The sequence below is a fragment of the Guillardia theta genome (genome assembly GCF_000315625.1).
Source record: "Guillardia theta CCMP2712 unplaced genomic scaffold GUITHscaffold_55, whole genome shotgun sequence".
Taxonomy (NCBI): Eukaryota; class Cryptophyceae; order Pyrenomonadales; family Geminigeraceae; genus Guillardia; species Guillardia theta.
Window position 1 is genome coordinate 1 of NW_005434619.1, and position 17,980 is coordinate 17,980.

At 51.8% G+C, this 17,980-nt stretch overlaps 6 protein-coding genes across 6 annotated transcripts; 3 read left to right on the forward strand and 3 right to left on the reverse strand.

Annotated features, from left to right (window-relative positions):
• Positions 1 to 2,879: 2,879 nt before the first annotated feature.
• Positions 2,880 to 6,679, reverse strand: GUITHDRAFT_141466 (hypothetical protein; the record flags this gene model as incomplete). The annotated part of the gene is made up of 17 exons (XM_005828904.1): positions 2,880 to 2,975; positions 3,062 to 3,127; positions 3,193 to 3,296; positions 3,571 to 3,659; positions 3,766 to 3,857; positions 3,903 to 4,028; positions 4,086 to 4,194; positions 4,241 to 4,305; positions 4,438 to 5,166; positions 5,252 to 5,360; positions 5,388 to 5,470; positions 5,520 to 5,580; positions 5,713 to 5,789; positions 6,006 to 6,173; positions 6,233 to 6,359; positions 6,390 to 6,454; positions 6,575 to 6,679. 17 exons carry the CDS (start codon positions 6,677 to 6,679, stop codon positions 2,880 to 2,882), a joined length of 2,271 nt encoding a protein of 756 aa, XP_005828961.1.
• A 1,841-nt stretch (positions 6,680 to 8,520) lies between these two features.
• GUITHDRAFT_111838 (hypothetical protein) lies at positions 8,521 to 9,775 on the forward strand (the record flags this gene model as incomplete). Its single annotated transcript, XM_005828905.1, has 2 exons — positions 8,521 to 9,653; positions 9,706 to 9,775. The coding sequence occupies 2 exons, from the start codon at positions 8,521 to 8,523 to the stop codon at positions 9,773 to 9,775; spliced, it is 1,203 nt and encodes a 400-aa protein (XP_005828962.1).
• A 443-nt stretch (positions 9,776 to 10,218) lies between these two features.
• On the forward strand, positions 10,219 to 12,200 carry GUITHDRAFT_88210 (hypothetical protein). Its single transcript, XM_005828906.1, has 14 exons — positions 10,219 to 10,279; positions 10,514 to 10,572; positions 10,631 to 10,705; positions 10,756 to 10,857; positions 10,936 to 11,028; positions 11,082 to 11,138; positions 11,188 to 11,222; positions 11,278 to 11,316; positions 11,361 to 11,420; positions 11,512 to 11,557; positions 11,737 to 11,796; positions 11,847 to 11,924; positions 11,979 to 12,019; positions 12,070 to 12,200. Exons 2-14 carry the CDS (start codon positions 10,561 to 10,563, stop codon positions 12,179 to 12,181), a joined length of 810 nt encoding a protein of 269 aa, XP_005828963.1. The 5' UTR covers positions 10,219 to 10,279; positions 10,514 to 10,560; the 3' UTR covers positions 12,182 to 12,200.
• A 74-nt stretch (positions 12,201 to 12,274) lies between these two features.
• GUITHDRAFT_111840 (hypothetical protein) lies at positions 12,275 to 13,620 on the reverse strand (the record flags this gene model as incomplete). Its single annotated transcript, XM_005828907.1, has 9 exons — positions 12,275 to 12,346; positions 12,395 to 12,458; positions 12,610 to 12,699; positions 12,747 to 12,890; positions 12,941 to 12,999; positions 13,055 to 13,141; positions 13,187 to 13,282; positions 13,339 to 13,464; positions 13,510 to 13,620. The coding sequence occupies 9 exons, from the start codon at positions 13,618 to 13,620 to the stop codon at positions 12,275 to 12,277; spliced, it is 849 nt and encodes a 282-aa protein (XP_005828964.1).
• An 812-nt stretch (positions 13,621 to 14,432) lies between these two features.
• GUITHDRAFT_111841 (hypothetical protein) lies at positions 14,433 to 16,272 on the forward strand (the record flags this gene model as incomplete). The annotated part of the gene is made up of 7 exons (XM_005828908.1): positions 14,433 to 15,321; positions 15,422 to 15,497; positions 15,546 to 15,620; positions 15,664 to 15,738; positions 15,780 to 15,845; positions 16,075 to 16,149; positions 16,194 to 16,272. The coding sequence occupies 7 exons, from the start codon at positions 14,433 to 14,435 to the stop codon at positions 16,270 to 16,272; spliced, it is 1,335 nt and encodes a 444-aa protein (XP_005828965.1).
• A 1,039-nt stretch (positions 16,273 to 17,311) lies between these two features.
• Positions 17,312 to 17,878, reverse strand: GUITHDRAFT_111842 (hypothetical protein; the record flags this gene model as incomplete). The annotated part of the gene is made up of 5 exons (XM_005828909.1): positions 17,312 to 17,467; positions 17,534 to 17,605; positions 17,657 to 17,701; positions 17,753 to 17,805; positions 17,857 to 17,878. 5 exons carry the CDS (start codon positions 17,876 to 17,878, stop codon positions 17,312 to 17,314), a joined length of 348 nt encoding a protein of 115 aa, XP_005828966.1.
• Positions 17,879 to 17,980: the final 102 nt, after the last annotated feature.

Below are 17,980 nucleotides of genomic sequence, written 5' to 3' on the forward strand. Positions count from 1 at the left end.
AGATTGCAGCAACAGTCCCCAAAAGCTCTTTAACACGCTCTCCCCCATCCGTAACATGCCCCATAACAATCTCTAAACAAAACTCCCGGATAATATCAAGGCAAATGCATATAACACTCTTATCTTCATCTGATAACCCTCTCATCTGTTTCTTCAAACGATTCAGCTCACTCTGCGCTTTCAACACAAGAGAACTAGTATCCTCACGGTATCGGTTCTTAATCCAATCACTCATAATTCCACTCTCTCACAAATACAACCTTTCCACACAATCAGTTTATTAATATACCAAAAAGCAATTGATAAAAATCAAACTCCAAAAACACCAAAGCTAAAGTCATCACAAAAATTTTAATTCCGCCGAAAACAACACAGACCTTCATACGCACCTGCCCATTCCCCATAGAACTCAGGAACAAAACCAAGCGTCCGAAAAAGATTATTCAGAGTATGCTGCTCCCCATACTCAATGCCAATCAGCGATGAATCCTTCTCAATCAGATCATTCACCCCAATCCGTTGCCATTCACCACGCTTCAGCAAAATAAGACGGTTCAAAAAAGTCCACCCATAACGCTGATTCACAGTAATCTTCGTAATACCAAGAAATCCATTCAGTTGCAACTTCATCTCACCACCATCCATTATACTCCCTTCCAACACACTCTCGTCACGCTCCAACTCAACCAATCCAAACCATTGGCAAAGCTCCAAAAACATCCAAAAAGTACGGTTCTTGTTCTTCATACGTTGGCTCTTCAAATATCGCTCTCGAAGGAACCGCCGGCTCACTTCATCCATACCAAAAACCTTCAAACTCTGCACTTCATTGAAGTTCTCCAAAATGCTCCGATACGACTTCTTCCAAATAGTCTGCCCTGCTCGAGCTCGCACTTGTTTGCTCCCAACTCCCGAAATACAAACAAGACTCTCAATCACAATCTTATCAGACTCGGAAACCACACTTTCATTCACCACACCCACACCAATCAAACTCTCCGCAAGCTCGCTCATCGCAATCCCACACAAAAAAACCCTTCCCACCTCGAGTCCTTTTATAAACACAAGCTAGGAAAGTCGTTATATGTCCGTTATGAATAACGAACGTTACGGAAGTTACAAAACCGTTAAAAATCAAATACACGTTATTGGTGACAAAATGATTTTTGTAAAGTATATAAAGCAAACACTGTACACACATCAATTTTTCAATGACAACATGAAAAAGAAGAAAAACACACCGATTTTAGTCCATAGCAATGGCAAACAGCTGATGGCTAATATCACCAACGCTATCATTAAAAACGAAAACAAACTCTGCAATTTAGATCATATTTTTCAAAAACAATACAATAAATCAAACATAAAATAATCTAATAGAATAAATCTAAACATAAACAAAAATAAGTTGTTATTGTAATATATAATAAACTTGACATAAACTACATATTCTTATTGTAATATACAACAAAACTAACATAAAATACATGATTTCCCGATATCACACATAAGCAACAAACAAATCTGACAGTCCATCCCGAAAAACACACATAAAACAACAACATTCTCCGATTCGTACTCCAATACATATAAATTATTAACCACACAACACTACCATCATCATGCCCACATCACAATCTGAACAAAATACACAAGCAAAAACCAACAAATCAAAATACAATACTATAATACTATACATACTATTCTTTCTATTCTGGCTAACAGCAATCACTGCTTGGTACTACAAACCAGCACCCATAAATAACATAAACAAAAGAAGACAGGATTCACAGGATAAACTCAATATGCCATTCCTATTACATTGGTTCCTCTCAAACATTATCATCGCAATATTCTTCCTCGCTCTGCCTTTAATTCTATCTCTCTATTCTTCCAAAATAATATCCTTATCAAAATTCCAACTTCTCCTCCCAATAACTGTAACATCATTGGTTGCAATAATGGCCTGGTTGCTCTTCGATCCTTTTACAGATAAAAAATCTTCACAACCATATACACAAAACGAACTACTGATTGTCTCAATCGGTGGTATTTTCATTATCGCTTGTTTCATTTTCATCCTATCATGCATATTACTCTGTACTACACAACAACACTCTGACATACAACAAACTCAAATACAAACAGCCACATCCGAATCTAAATACATCCGTTATCAACCTTTAGTAACATTCCCTCTTGATAAATACCCATACATCCATGCATTTCAATAAAAAATATTCAATTGCTGCACTTTTTACTGTTCTCCTTTTTCAAAAAATCTATTCAAAAATCTGTAACATTTGCTGTTTTCAAGTGCTCAATTTCAACCATTCTCAACGCCTCATTTTTTCCTCTTAAGTTGAAATTTTCATTATCAGTAAACTTCCAAAAATTCACTTAAAGACCACCACGAGAACGTCGAAAAGGACGAATTAACTCCAATTTTAATCACATTTCCGGAATGCGTCAAAACTAGCGTCAAAAGACCTACCAGGGGGGGGGGTTTTTTACATATATATAATTTTTTGTATACCCCCTTCCCCGGCGTTAGGGGAGACACGACCGGTCCTGTCGGTGGGGGCCGAGCGGACGTGACTCATCGGGGTCACTGCTGGCAGAAATGCACTGAGGCGGGTCTGCTAAGAGTTCTGCCCTCAGGCCACTGAGCTTTCCGCCTATGTCAATCTGCTGCCCCCAAGGTACGGTTTTGACGGAGACTCTGAATTTCATTGTCCTCGTACTGATTTTTTACTTACTAACTTTGAGTAAAGGACTGAGCCAGTGGTGCCCGTCTCGGCAGATGATCAAACACAGACCGTACGCAAAACGCGGATTTCACCCGTTGAACCAACATATGCTTTACTAGTGTACAAACATCATGTCTCTTTCACAAAACCAAGCTTCTTCGCCTTCTCAAACTCTTGAAGAAGCTCATTCGCTGTCTGCTGTGCCTGCGTCATGCCCGACCCTCCCTGCCAGCACCGTCAGGCACCCTCCCCCTCCTCCTCCCGAGTCCCCCTCCCGCCTCCTCCTCTCGCTTCTCTCTCCCCTCTCCTACCTCTCCTTTCTCGTAGCTCTTGGCCAAGTTGATGTCCCTGTCGATCTTGTTGCGGAACTCGATGTGCTGCAGTCACAGCAAGACAGCAGCAGCGTCAGCAGGCGGGCACAGGCCTCGCACAAGAGACTCACATGGAGCTCGGAGTTTCTCCTTCTGTTGTGCATCTTGGCTGACTCCATCTTAAGCTCGTCTGCCATGCGCTGATACCGATCCCTTCTGCTCTCGAGCTTCGGCTCTGACGCGAGATGATTGTCAGTACACTTATGCCAACGAAAAAACTTGCTTAGCATGGATAAAACGGAAAGGGACAGGCAGGCAAGCCAACAGACACCCAGAAGAAAGCAACACAATCAATCTGGATAAGTCTGTCCAATCAAATACCATCATTTCCTCCTGAGGCGAAATGTAAAAAACTGCCTCTCTCTTCTCTCGCAGCGTTCATCCCCTCCTCTTCCACCTCACGTCTCTGACTCTTGTCCACCTCCTACCAACCAACTAGCCTCACTGACCTGTGGGTGGAACAGGTTTGAAATCCGCAGATGGCGGCAGCGGGTATTCTTTCGGCCCCAATGGATTTGAAAGGGGAAACGTGATCGACCTGCCGAACAAGTCAATGCGTTCTTCTTCTACGCGCAATTTCCTACGGATCGCGACCAGCTTCAACCGATTCAGAAATATCTTCCATCTGCTCAGATGCAGAGTACCGTCTTGTGAAACCATCATCGATCATCCCCTTCAGCTGATCTTGTAGCGCCCACCCGTCCATCAGCGTCGTCGAGAAAGTTCGCAGGCTCGACTGCAGACTCTCCGTCACAGCCTCACTCACACTCCCGCGCCTCACCGTCTCTATCATGCTTCTCATCTTTGCTTTCTTTTCACGTTGTAATGTAGGGAACATCCGGCAGACCTTGCAGCCCTCCACGCAGTCAAGCTCGTACAGCGCCCTCGCAAGGTGCTCGAACTCCTCCTGCCCTCGCCGTCACTTCCTCCTCTCCCTCCTCCGCTCGTCTCTCTGGTCTCTCACCAGGTCGATCTGCTCGTCCCCGTCCACGTCCGTCTGCTCGATGAAGCTGTCCAGTGTCTCATCCGAGATCTCCTTCCCCATCTTGCGGAAAGCATCCTGGATCTCGTTCCTGCTCCCCGTCAGCCCCTCGCGCCCCGCTGCGTGTGCTACTCTACCGGTCGATCTTGCCGCTCTTGTCCGCGTCCATCACGTCATAGATCTCTCTGAGCTTGGCAGAGAACTGCAACACCCCAGGTCAGGGAGGAAGGAGGTAGGAGCGAGGGCGCAGACAAGGAGGGAGGAGAGGGACCGGGAGAGCAAGAGGTAAGGAGGGAGGGAAAGAAGGTAGTAGGGGATCAGTCAATGTCAATACCTCCATCCCGCTCAACCCGCTCAGGGAGCCGAAGAGGGTGGCGTTGGTCGCTTTCAAGGAGGGCACGCGAGTCAGCAGGGACCCAACTTGACTCAGTACGTCCTTGATCCTCGAGCTGGTTGGAGAATCTACAGCAACCACCTTCTCATCTACAACGTGTTCCGATCTGCCAGTACTGCCCCCATGTGAGACTGTCGACGTCGCTTCCGCCTCCTTCGGCCTGTGATCAAGCATCGTGTGTTCCAACTGCTCCACGAGCTGCTTCAGCATCACCCCAGCTCGCTTCAGATGGCTCTGCTTCAGCTGCGAGCACGTGCACGCCCCGCAAGCGATCAGGTCGTGCGGTCGGGGCCTGTGCTCTAGGATCTCCTGCGACCCGAAGTGATCCCCTCGGCTGTGCATGGAGAGCTTGACGTTGTTCTTCCGCTTCTCCACCCGCCCGCGGAGGATGAAGATGATGGACTCCGTGAGGCTGCCGCTCTTGGAGATTCTGTTGCCGTCGCTGAAGGTCACGATCTCCATGAAGGGCTCGATCGTCTTGAAGTCGAAGTCTGCGTCCTGCGCTTTGATGTAGATCGCTGCGAGGTTGCACACTGGCTCTATGACTTCTTTCATCAGCTGAGCGTAGTTGAGCCTTCGCTTCTCCTCCGCAGCCTTGTCGTCGTCCACGTCCTTCTCCGGTGACCGCTTGCATACCGGACAGGTGGCCGGGCAGCGGTACTTGTTCACCTTGCAAGCGATGTGACAAAACTCCTCCTGCAACACACACCTCTCAGTCGTCCCTCTGCCTTCCTCCAGGCTCCCTCCTCCCCACCATGTCCAGCTCCCCGTTCCCGTCCGAGTCGCAGCTCGCTATCCACTTGTCCAGGCTCTCGCTCGACATGGCATGCCCCATCCGAGCAAACGCGCTATGCAGCTCCGACCTACGCCAGTCACTCCCTCCCTCTCACCGGCAGGTCGGATGGTACCGAGAGAGCGAGTTGGACCCGTCGACGTCGATGGACTTGAACAAGTCTTGCACCTTCTGCGCGAACTGCAACCCAAGGGGCTCAGCGTCTGCCCCTGAGAGAAGAGCCGCCCACCTTCTCTGGCGACAGGCCGCTCAGCCTTCCGAAGAAAACTGAGCTTGCTTGCTCCAGGACGCTGAGGGCAGGAAAGGAATGAGCGAGCACAGACAGCATCGCAGAGGGCTTATAGAGAGAGGCTGTGAACAAGGAGAGAGAGAGACTGTAAAGGAGAGAGGGAGGGAGCAGATTCGGGAGTACTATGACCTACCTGCTTCCTGTCGAGAGCGTCCGCGATATCGAGATCTCTTGGCTCGAAATTGTGTGCTCTAATCGTTTCACGCGATTCTGCAAAGAATCATCGTTTTCGTCTTCGCCGAGAAATTTTGAGTTCCGACGAGCTAAGGCCAAAGTGTTTCGCCTTCGTGGGTCGTGAGAAAATCCTCCAGGACTAGAGGAAACTCTTGAGATAGGAGTGAGACCATTCGCAAGAGTCCCAGGGCTGGAGGTCGACGATGAGGGAGCCAGCGGGCAGCTACACTCATGCTCTGCTACCTGCCTTACCGTCCCCGTGAAACCGCAATCGTACTTGCAAACCACCGACGGACTTCGTACGCTCGTGTCGGATGTTCCCGGCCTGCTGCTCGGAGACGAGAACATCTTCTTACATTGTCGACAGTCGGGCTTGCAAGGGATCTTGAGCTTGACCCGCACCATGTGCTCAAACTCCCCCTGCCACCCATGCAGTCCCATCAGCTTCTCCCCCCTCTCGCAGCGTCCATGGCAAGCACCGAGTCGATGTGATCGTCCCGGTTGGTGTCGTAGATGTCCATCAACGCCTCGATCTCCTCCGTGCTCACCCGCTTCCCCATGAACGCAAACGCCCTCGCCAGGTCATTCCTGGATCTCGTCAGCTCGCTGCGTCAGACAGTAGCGGAGTGGCGATACCTCGTGAGGAAGCCGCCTTGATCGGAGTCGAAGCGCTTGAAGGTGAAGGCGATCTTGGATGACAACTGGGGGAGGGAGCGCGAGGAGTCAAGAGCGAGGAGGACAGCGAGCGGGAGGACAAGGAGAGGAGGAGGGGGTCAGTCACGGTGAAGAGTGGACGGGGAGGAGAGGAAGAGGAGACGTACCTCGTCTGTCGGGACGGTAGCGAAATATTTGATGACTGTTTGCTCTGCATCTTCCAAGATTCTGCAGAGGTTTTGTTGGTTGTAGATCAATTTAATTGCGACCATTGGTGACTCACTGCTTGGATCCAGACAACGTACGCGTTACGACTGCTAAGTCACTCGAAAGGCCAGCTTGGAGCTTCTTAAGCCTTTCCAAGTTACTCTGTCCAAGTGAAGGATTTCAGAACGTAAGAAGCTTTGTTGATATAATGCTGGTACCGCTTGCATTTGTGGAATTCAGACAAGAGTAGATACCTTGAAATCCCAGATTTACAAAGGTCTGGAAAAGCAGTAATGTGCCAAAAGAAGATTATCACCAGGCTCGGGTTAGAACTCATCTCTTTCAAGTCTAGAACTATCACCACTCTCTCGATTCATCACATTTCTTGATGCCTTCAAACCTCTCCAAGTTCACACACTGATAATTCACAAGTCCCTTTGAGGCTCCTTCAACGCCACTCTCCTGCCATCCTCCCGGCGCTCCCCAGCCCCCATCCCTGCTTTGCTTCCTACCATGCTCCCCTCCACCCCAACCTCATCATCCTCCCCTTCTCCTCTCTTCTTCCTCGCTGTTTGCTCTATGGCCCCGCCCCCAGCGCCGCATTCTGCTTCACTCAAAACTTGATTGCTGACCCCACCCCTGTACACCCCACACCCAACATCCCACTACCTCTCCCAGTACCTACCCCCATATAACCCATCGATTACCCCCTACTTCATAGGGGTAGTTGCCTACTGTTTGCACTCAGTGAGTACAAGTCCGGAGTCCGGACCCCACCCTCCTGTACGACCGATGTGCCTCCCAATGACCCACACCCCACCTCGAAAAACTATCCATCTGGTCTCTACATTTCCATTAGGAAAGGAGGGGTGGAAAGGCACCAAGACACCCTGCAACCTACCACCTACCCCCACCGGCCCAATCGCTACGTCCAGTCCATCGGGACCGGTTCAGAGGTTGACTACCCCCCTTTTGTCGGTCAAGTGGACTGGTAGCCAGATATTCACATTACAAAATGATGACCCCTACCCATCCTTTGAGCCAGAACCACATGGGAAAGTCAAGGGGGGTCATGCTACCTGCCGGCGGTCACAACTCTCTTTCAGAAGGCTCTCGATAATGCATGTCATCGTTTGGAATTGAACAGCGGAGATTAGAGGCAAAACAAGATGAAGCTTTCCGATCTGACACAAAAAAGGTAGGGGTGATATACACCTTGACCAGCCGCCGAGTTATCAGCGACTTGATCCAACTAGTATATATACCCTTCTGCAAATTTCTGTCACGTTCTTGCCACCATTTATGGACAGAATTATGTAGTAAAGATGTACCTCCTCCTCTGCTGTGATTTTAGGGGTTGGGGTCCGTGCCATAGTGGGTAGGGGTACCAACTGTTCTGGCAACGTGGGTAGTTGACAATAGAATTCTGTTGGAAATGATGGGTAGGGTACTATTTGAAGGGGTAGTTGAGATCATATTTGGATTCGTTTGTGCACACCTGCCCAACACCCCTACCCCCTCGCTTCCGTTTCACAGACCGCTAGAAAATGACTGCAAGGTGGGTACCCCCTCAGACAAGGGAGGGGGTGGGGGATAAAGATAAAAATGACTTTTATGTGTCTTGTCCCATCCCTTTTGCATTCCTCCAGTCCTCCTCTCCTCCTCTGTCAAGCTCTATCTGTATCGAGACCCCCCTCTCACTCCCCCTCACCTTCACACAGCCTATCTGTACATCATCTGTCCTCCTATCTTCCGCTTTCCCCCTCGCTTCTGTTATCGAGCCATTCGTTCGGGGCTGCTGGGATTCGAAAGGACATCGTTGTTTGCGCCAAGAGTGTTGTTTGATAGCAAGATGCCAACCAACTAGCAGCTGGATAGTCAGTCAAGACTAAGGTACACAATAGATATGCCACGATTTGAGGTGGTGCTTCAGGCAGCATGCATTCCTGTCATCAAGGTTTTGTTGATAGCATTTGTCGGAGCTTTCTGTGCCAGGAAAAACGGCAAAATTCTCAAGGAGAGTTCAATCATGGGAATATCGAGATTGATTTACAACATCTTCCTTCCTGCCTTCATCTTCACCAAGCTTACAAAAACCGTCGACCTTCAAATCATCTCCCAGTGGTGGCCTATCCCTGTTTTTGTCGGCTTGAACTTTGCTGCCGGGCTGCTCTGTGGCATTATTCTTCTCAAGTTGTTTCCACAGAAATCGGAGAAGTTTAAAGGCTTAGTTCTTGCCTCATGCGCACTAGGGAACGTCGGCCAGATCCCCCTCGCACTGGTCCCTTCCGCCTGCAACAGCCAGATCCCCAAGTACCAGAACCACGGAGCGAACTGTCTGGCAGACGCACAGGGGATGGTGGCGTTCGGGCTATGGGTTGGGACTATCATGATCTGGACTGTAGGCAAATACTTGATGACCGAATCATTCCTATCGCAGAAACAACCCAAGCAGTACGTGGAGTTCGATCCAGAGAAAGGTGGCAGCGGCGTAGCAGACCTGGAAGTCTCGCTTCAAGCGCAAACTTGTCTCCCGACACGGAGCACGAGAATGCGCAAGAGCTTGAGGCGAGTCTCTCTTGCCAAGGAGTTTCTCGCAAGGATACCCAACCCTCCCTTCGTTGCCACCGTTCTCGGACTTCTGTGTGGTGGCGTCGGATTCTTGAAGTACGGGCTCAGCAACCCCAACTCTGTGCTCGCTCCGGCGTTCGACGTCCTGGAGCAGCTGGGAAGCACCTACATCCCGCTCATGATCCTCCTGCTGGGAGCCAACATGAACGCAGGGGCAGGTGAGAAGGAGGAGGACATCGAGATGCTGCACCCGTTCATGGTGGCTTCAATCATCGCCGTGAGGTTGCTGCTGCTTCCTCTGGTGGGGGTGGGGCTGGTGTACAGCTTCAAGCAGACTGTTGCCCCCTCCTTAGATCCTCTCATCGAATTTGTTATTCTTTTGCAATTCTCTGTTCCAACTGCTGCAAACCTGAGCACCCTTGCCATCATGACGGGGACTTGGCCTGCAAGCGTATCGCGGCTAGCACTGTGAGTGTTGTGCCTGCGTGTTTGCATGATCACTAACATCTCATCTTTACAGGAGCCAGTATCTGGTGGCAGTACCTTGCTTGACTATTGCTATCATGGCGTACATCACCTACACCATCTGATTCTTTCTTGTAGACTAGGAGTATTATCTTGTGAAATGCTATCACTGTCAAAGACTCGGAATCGATACACCTCTCCCCAAACTCAGCTTCTCCTACTATCTTTCATGTACAACTGTTTCCATCGCGGAGCATGAGCGACGGAGCTCGTCTGTTCTTCTCTCCTCTCCTCTGCTCTCTCCTGCTCTCGCGTTGCTCCTTTCGCTCGCATGTGCTGCCCCTGCTTTGTTTCCCTTGCTTTTCGAGAACGGACGGTGAACGTGGGTGGGTCCATCTAGGAACCTTCATTCTAAACCCCCTTAGCTCAAATATTTATTGGATGAGACAATAGTGAATTAAGGTATAGTCTGCACATGACCTTGGGAAGGGCAGGGGTAGTAGTCCAATAGGGTGGGGGGTGGAGGAGGACAGTGGCAGGGGCTGAGCGCCTGCGAGGGAGAGCGACGACGAGACGACGAGCAGGAGGAGGAGGAGGAGCTCTAGGAAGACAGCTCTTGTTGCTAGCAGGTGATGATACCGATCTCACCTGCACGTGTGTTGAGATCCCCGGAAGAGACGTTGGAGGAGGAGAGTGTTGTGTGCGAAGATCTGCAGAGATCGGAGGGTGAGTCAAGATGAGGAAGAACACCAAGGATTCGATAGACAGGGCAGGAGGAGAGGCACTTTTCTTCACCTCATCTCAGTGCCTACACCTGCTCTTTGTGTCTGTCAGAACGCTGATGCTCTCCTTTGTTCTCACAGCATTGTTTTCCGGAGCTCCTTGCGCCTTTGCCAGTTCTCCGGACCAGATGTCGTCCGAGGTGTTTGTCACTCACAACCGACCGCCATGCCCTGAAGTCTTGACATCTTTCCGTGAAGATTCTTTCTACCATCGTCGTCCCTGCCTACAAGGAGAAGCCGAACATTCGGCCATTGACACAGCGGCTATTGGATGTGAGCCGGCTGGGAGGGAGGGGAGGCATGTTGGATGACTTGGTTACAAGGCCCTTCGCTCTCATGGGATGGACAAGAGCACAGAAATTCTCATCGTCGATGACAACTCTCAGGATGGTAGCGAGGAGGCGGTGAACGAGCTTCAGAAGGAGGTGAAGACTTCCCCACCACCTCCTCCTCCCCCTCCCCCTCCCCCTCTTTCTCCTGCTCCCTCACCCGGGAGCATGCAGGGCTTCCCGATCAGAATCTTTGTCCGCAAGACCGAGCGAGGGCTCTCGAGTGCGGTCCTTCGAGGCTTCCAGGAAGCCAAGGGGGAGAAACTGGTGGGCATCAGCCGAGGGCCCTCCGACCCCTCCGCTGACACCCTGCACTTCAGATATGTATGGACGGAGATCTTCAACACCCGCCAGAGAGGGTTCCCCAGCTCCTCAAGGCACCGACGTCACCCTTCCTGTCTCTCTGCGCCCTAACACATCTGACAGGCTCTCGACAAAGCTGACTTCGTGCTCGGGACTCGGTGAGAGACTTGTGTCCCGATCGACCTCTGTCGTGATTCTGATTATGTTGCACAGCTACGGGGACGGCTTTGCCGTTGATCCCTCGTGGCCATGGTAGGAGAGGACGGGCCATGGCGGCTCTTGCTGACGCGACGCAGGTACAGGGTTGTCATTTCTAAGGGCGCGAGGCTTCTTGCTAGACCCCTTACTCCCCTGAGGTGAGAAGCAAGTCACTCCTGCTCTTTTCCTTGCTCCTCCTCTATCTGTAGCTCGATCTCCTAAACTTTCGGTGATTGATTTTCCTCGCAGCGACCCGATGAGTGGATTCTTTGGAATAACAAAAACAGCCTTGAAGGTGCGACATCATGTCTTTTCTCGTTCTTCTCCATTCCTGTTTTTCCTTCCCCCCCTCCCTCCCTCTTTTCCTTTCCCTCAATGTGCTTGCCGTTGCCGCTTGCTCTATAGTCCTCGAACTCTCTCTCGTAACTTCTCAGTCTTTCCTCTCCTCTCCTCATTGCCTCCTTTTGTCTCCAGCGTGGTGCTGGGAAGATTAATCCTGTCGGATTCAAGATCGCGCTCGAGCTCTACGTCAAGGTGAGAATCAGCTTCTGCTGTATCCCCCGACAGCAGCTGACGGTTATCAGTGCGGGTCCAGCAGCCATGAGGAGGTGAGCATCTTCTTCGGCAAGCGGGAGGCAGGCACCTCGAAGCTCACGGGCAAGGTTGGTCATGAAAGCCAGCAGGTCGAAGACAGCGAGGGCTGAGCGTGGCTGCAGGTCATGTTGTACTACTTGGTGCATCTCTTCCAGTTGTACAGGTCAAGTTCGAGAGCATGCTCGTCTCTGGTCTGATGGCAGATGATGGCAGGTACCAGTACCCGATGCTCATCCCAGCTCTGCTGGTTCTCGTCCTCGCCTTCTTGTGGCTTCTTGTCTCCACGTTGTTGGGATGGAATTCAAACAAGGCGAAGTTGTCATGAATAAAACAAAACTGATGACAAACTATGCAAACACCTCAAACCGTATCAAAAGTGAAATCTCAACAGACGCGTTGCTCTTGTCCCATCGCACACTCATAGCGGGATATGAGCTGATACACAGTTGAGAACCTTCCCTGCCTGCCCCGAAGCCTCCTCGTCCCCTTGCTGGCACCTTGACCGTCAGCCCGCAGGAGAGAAGAGAAGCAAAGAGACCTCTAGGAACGAGCGCAACATGCCGATCAACTTCTCGTCCTTGGCGATGGCTTCATGCAGTTGTCTGCCGTGAAAGTCAGCTCCCCGCAGCATTGCTCTCAGTCAAACACGATTTGCTGCCCATGACAATGACAAGGAAGAAGAAGGGAAGAGGAAAGATACGGCACAGGTAAGGGGGCGACGAGCAACGAGCGGGGAGATGTAAGGGAGAGAACCTGTTTCCTGATACGATGCCCCCTAGCACTCTGCATGCTTGCGTGATACACTTCTGATCTTTGTCCTCGTACGCCTGTTGCAGGACTTCCCTGCGCGCAACTTGAATCTGAAGTCGATGATAACTCCCTCAACAGACCTAATCGCTTCGAGGACCCCCGGGACGTTGGCAAGAGCAACCTTGTTCTCATTGTTCCTGAAAGCAATCTTGAACGTGTCACATACACCTCTTGCGTTCTGGGTCAGAGAGATCACTTGAGATGCAGCTCGACACGCCTCAAACCTGCAAATGTGAATCACAACACAGCCAGCATGTTGACGGGAACTTCTCACCGAGCTTGCGCCGAACCTCTTCTCATCACATTCACCAAGTCTTCAAAGATCCCTTCCACCTGATTCATACTCCTTGTCACCACCAGACATGGTCAATCGAATCTTCGCCCGCACCTTTCCGATGACGACTCTGTTGTCTATACAACTCCTTGAGTGCATTACGGCCACCCTCCTGGCATGCTTGTCTGCTTTCGCTCCCTCCTGTCACCTGGTGAGGCAAACAGTCTAGACAACCTGCCGTGCTACCTCAGTTGAGTCCTCCATCAGCATGAATCCGTCTCCCATCATGTACCTCCTGCCGTCAACATGTACAGGCCCATTTTGCTCTGCCTCGTTCTCGCCCTGCCAACCACAATCCTCATTCCCCACCCTCGCTCTCGGCAACTCCAACGAACTACCGTTGATGAAGATTCTTTCCCCAGGAAGACAGCCTTGTCATAATCCGTCATGGCGTTGTGGTTATCGATGGAGACGCCAGAGGTGAAGGAAGTCATGTGGTACAGACTCTCCGCCGCCATGCACATCTGGGAGCAGGACGTCACAGTACGAGAGCAAGGTCTTCAGCTCACGTCTTCGTCGTTGTCGCTCTTCAACTTCTCCGTCGCCTCCTTGATCATCCGCTGCTGCTCCTCTGGCTCCAGATCTCCCTGCACATAGCGCATGTGGCGAGGGATGGGCATGTTCCAAGTGACTGCAGGGCAACACGTGTCACTGAGGCGTGAGGGAGAACGATCGGCATAATCAGCATTTGCGATCTAGTGCAGAAGCAAACAACAGGATCGAGACGCCTCCAGCATGTTGATCTGCTTCCTGAGATCTCATACAATGGAGGGATCTACACGGTTGCCGCGTGGTCTCTCATCCTTCATTATGAGCCTTGACCGAGTCCTCCTCCCCTTACCCCCCCCCCCCCCCTCTCCTCCTCCTCCTTGTCCTCGTCCTCTTCGTCCTCCTCATTCTCATTCTCATCCTCATCCTCCTCCTCTCCGTCGTCGTCGTCATCATCATCACCATCCTCATCCTTATCCTCATCATCCCTGCGTCCTCGCTCTCCCGCTCTCCACCTGACCCTCCCACCCCCCCTCCCAGGTCTCCCGCCATTTGCAGAAGTATCCGGGTGCAACTCTTGTTGGAATTCGACAATGTTTTCGAATGGCAATATTTTGGGTCAAATTTGATTAATATTATCATTTCTAGTAAACTTTCCGAACAATCCCATCCGAGAAGTAAACTGAAATTCCCTAATTGTAACCGGCGCAATCCCAGCGTAACCGCCGGTACCGGCTTTCAACGGGCCCGTCGGATTTGACAAGCCGCACTCCGTACCGTCAGGCATGCGAGGGAGGGAGGAAGGAGCGAAGGAGCGAGAAAGAGAGGAGGAGGAGAGGAGGAGAAAGAGACTCCTCAGGGACTGACTAGTAGGAGGAGTGAATCGCTGGGGCAGCTTCAGAAGCATCACAGTGGTCCCCTGGTTGACTTCAGGCAGGGAGGGATGAACGAGCATGCGCAGGAGCAGGGCTCAGACGAGGTGCAGTACTTCCTCGAGGAGATGGAGAGCATGCATCAGCACCTGGCGACATGGCACCATCGCAACGTGGTCGGCATCGACAATGCGGTCAGGAGCCTGCAGGTGCAGCTGAGCGAGGAGACGGCGAGGAGGAGAGAGGTAGAGACTCTGCTGAGAGCTGAGCAGCGAAGATGCGAGAAGCTGCGGCTGAAGAACAGCATCTATGAGCTGGACATCAGCAGGCTGGAGAGTTTGCTGTGGAATGAGAGAGAAAACAACCTTAGTGCTATGGAGATGTTCCGACGATTCAACGACGAGCTTGCAAGTGTGGAAAGTCTCGCGCTCAACGTGGAGAAGGAGCTGCAGGCAGGGCTGCTCCTGGCGTCTTCCTGCCCTGCCGGTAGAGGAACTTTGGATGCAGTAGAGCCACCAACTGCCGCTACCGGTGCTGTTCGACCGCCAGAGTGGTCGTCGGGAGGGCTGGGCGGGGTGGTCGTCGGGAGTACTGAGTGTCTCCTAGCTCCCCCATCCCCTCCTCCGGGGATGGAGCATGTAGATGTGGAAAAGAGAGGACGAGGAAGCGAGACGGAGCCGAAGGAAAGAGGGACGTTGAAGGGAGAGGGAGGCGTCAATAGGCAAGGAGCTACTGGAGGGGCGACAGGCCCAGCTGAGCGCGAAGTCCAAGAAGATGACCGTAGCTCATCGACGAGTGCAACGCCCTCGCTGAAAGGAATCTACAAGAGCGACGGCAGCAGCTCACGGGAGTCACCGTCTGCGAGGCAGCATGAGAAGAGAGTGACGCTGGGAGGGGCTGACGTGCGAGTCTTTCACGATCTGAACCATTCCTCCTCTACCCCAGCGATCCATGGCACAGGTCCTTTCCCGCTCCTCCCGCTCCTCCCCCTGCTCCCCATACTCCCTTGCTCCCCTTGCTCCTCCTGCTCCTGCACCTCTGACTTGCTCATGCTTAGCAGCTCAGTCCCCGGAGAAGCAGAGATTCATCAAGATGAGTGACCTCAGGGTGGCGTCGGAGGAGACGAGGAGCGATCGGTCAGATCTCTGCCGCCTCCTGCGTCAGTCGTGACCTGCTGTTTGCAGCACGTTCATGCTGAACGCCGTCAAGAGGAACGGGCTCGCGCTGCAGTACGCGAGCAGCAGGCTGCAGGGCGACAGGTGGGGCTCCCGTGCTTGTGCTCCTTGTGACGTGATGGACAAGGGACGTGGTGCTAGCTGCCGTCTCCATGAACGGCCTCGCCCTCCAGTACGCGAGCGACGAGCTGAGAAACGACAGGTGAGAAGAGGGAGCGCGTGCTTGTCGTGACGTAGCGGCAGAGACGTTGTCATGTCCGCCGTGAAGTCTTGGGGATATGCGTTGGAGTACGCGAGCGATGAGTTGAGGTGAGAAAATCCCTGCCCCTCCTGTCTTTCCCTGTCCAGCACCTCCCTTCCCCTCTTCCCTCCCTTATCGCTGCCTGAAAAAACTCTCCTATCCTCCTCCTCCCCTTCCTTCTGCTCCCTCCCCGCCCATTTCTCCCCCACCCTCTTCTCCTTCCACATGATCACCACCAGTGTTGCTGTCATCGTTCATGTCGTGACATGGGAAACTTTCATAACTTGCTGCGACCAGAGGAGATCGCGACGTTGTCTCAGCTGCTGTCCAGCAGAACTCCGCTGCTTTCTTATTCGCATGCGCGTCCATCAGGTGGGAGGGGAGGAGCGGGAAAGAGGATGACGCTGGCCTGGCAGGAACGACCAAGAGTTCATACATTCCCTTGTGGAGCGCGACAGCCACCTCCTCGGCCTCGTCGACTCCTCGCTCTTGTGAGCATGCTTGTTCTTCCAGGTTCCAAGGAAGAGATCGAAAAGTGAGAGAGGAGGGAGCAGGGAAGGGGAAGGGGGAGGAGGGAGGAGGGAGGAGAGACTGCAAGGGGATGACGGGAGGGAGCTGGAGGGGGAGGAGAAGAAGGAGAGATATAAAAGACATGGAAGAAAGAGCCAACGTGAAAGTAGTGAGGTATCAATGAGAAACAAAGTCAATGAATAGGAACAAGATAAGTATGAAATGAATGAAGTGAAAGACAAACGAGCACATCATGGATGTTCGTCGTATCAAACGTGTATGTCATCCATGAATATCAACATTGGGCTTGTCCTGCTCCGTTACAAGATACCACAGCAGTCTTCGAACCATCCTGCAAGAAACTTCAGCTGACTTGTGGGCTGACGGATGAGCGACCGGCGGACTGACGGACAGACTTGTACATCATCTTGGTCTGTAGACGAAGTGAGAAGGGCAGAAAAGCGAGGTAGTACATGTCTCAAGGGGAGGGAAGGTGAGGTCAGATGCGATGCGATGCGTGGAGAGGAGAGGAGAGGAGAGGAGAGGAGAGGAGAGGAGAGGAGAGGAGAGGAGAGGAGAGGACTAGACGTATACCTGGAGGGATAGTTTGTTCGACTGCAGGACAAGATCTTCAAGTTTTTGTCCCCTGGCAGCGCAAGGCACGGAAACGAAACAAGGAGGAGGAGGAGGAGGAGGAGGAGGAGCAAGACAGTCAAACATCATTCGCCTTACTCGCAATCTTTACCTCTCTAGCAGTGCGTCAATAGATTTCTGCAAGATCTGAAAGAGATTGTCATGAATTTTTCTCTCTTTCCAAACCTCCATCATCTTCCCCCACCTCCCGGCCCCCGCTACTCCCCCACGTTCCCTTGCTGCCTCCCCTCCCTTGCTTCCCGACTCCTCCTTTCATCGTCTATCTCCAGTCGCTCTTCCCTCTCCCTCAGCATCCACCACAGCTTACGTGCTTCGTTTCATCTATCTCTCGCTTTAGTCTTTCAATCTTGTCTGTTGCCGCTGGGTCCTGTTACAGAAAGAAAATGATATTATCATCGTCATCCTCCTCCTCATCATCATCATCATCGTCATCTTCTTCTCCATCATCATCATCCTCTCCATCATCATCATCGTCATCATGATCGTCATCATCAACCTGGTACTTCGATAGCATGTCTTCCAATTCCTGCATCGACCAGTCAGCGCCGATAATCAAACTTTCCCTCCTCAACACAGCGACTTCATTCCTCACCGGAAATTCCATGCAACCATCTCTTGACGACTGAGAAATGCTGTCTTCTGTGTACTGAGACTGAAACTCCTCCTGTATCTCCATTAGCCACCTGCCAACGGAGCAGCAGCAGCGATCGCGGACCAGGATCGACTCAACTAGATTGATGGCAACCCGCTGGGGATATTCCTAGACAACACTTGCTTCACTCGCACATCAGCTCCACCACCATCCTCTCACAGAGTCTGTTATCAGCGTGCTTGCCAGCCCACTGTGCTGGCTGTAGACGTAACCTGCCCGTTGAATCATCGCCCCCCCCCCCCTTTTACCTCCCCTCCCCTTACTCACAGTAACAAACTTTGCCATGTATGGTCGGGGTCCAACCCCTGGGGGCCATCAGAACCAGTCACTGACCCATCGCAGACAGGACATCATCGGTCACTGGTGGAAGTCTCCTGCCCCCCGTCT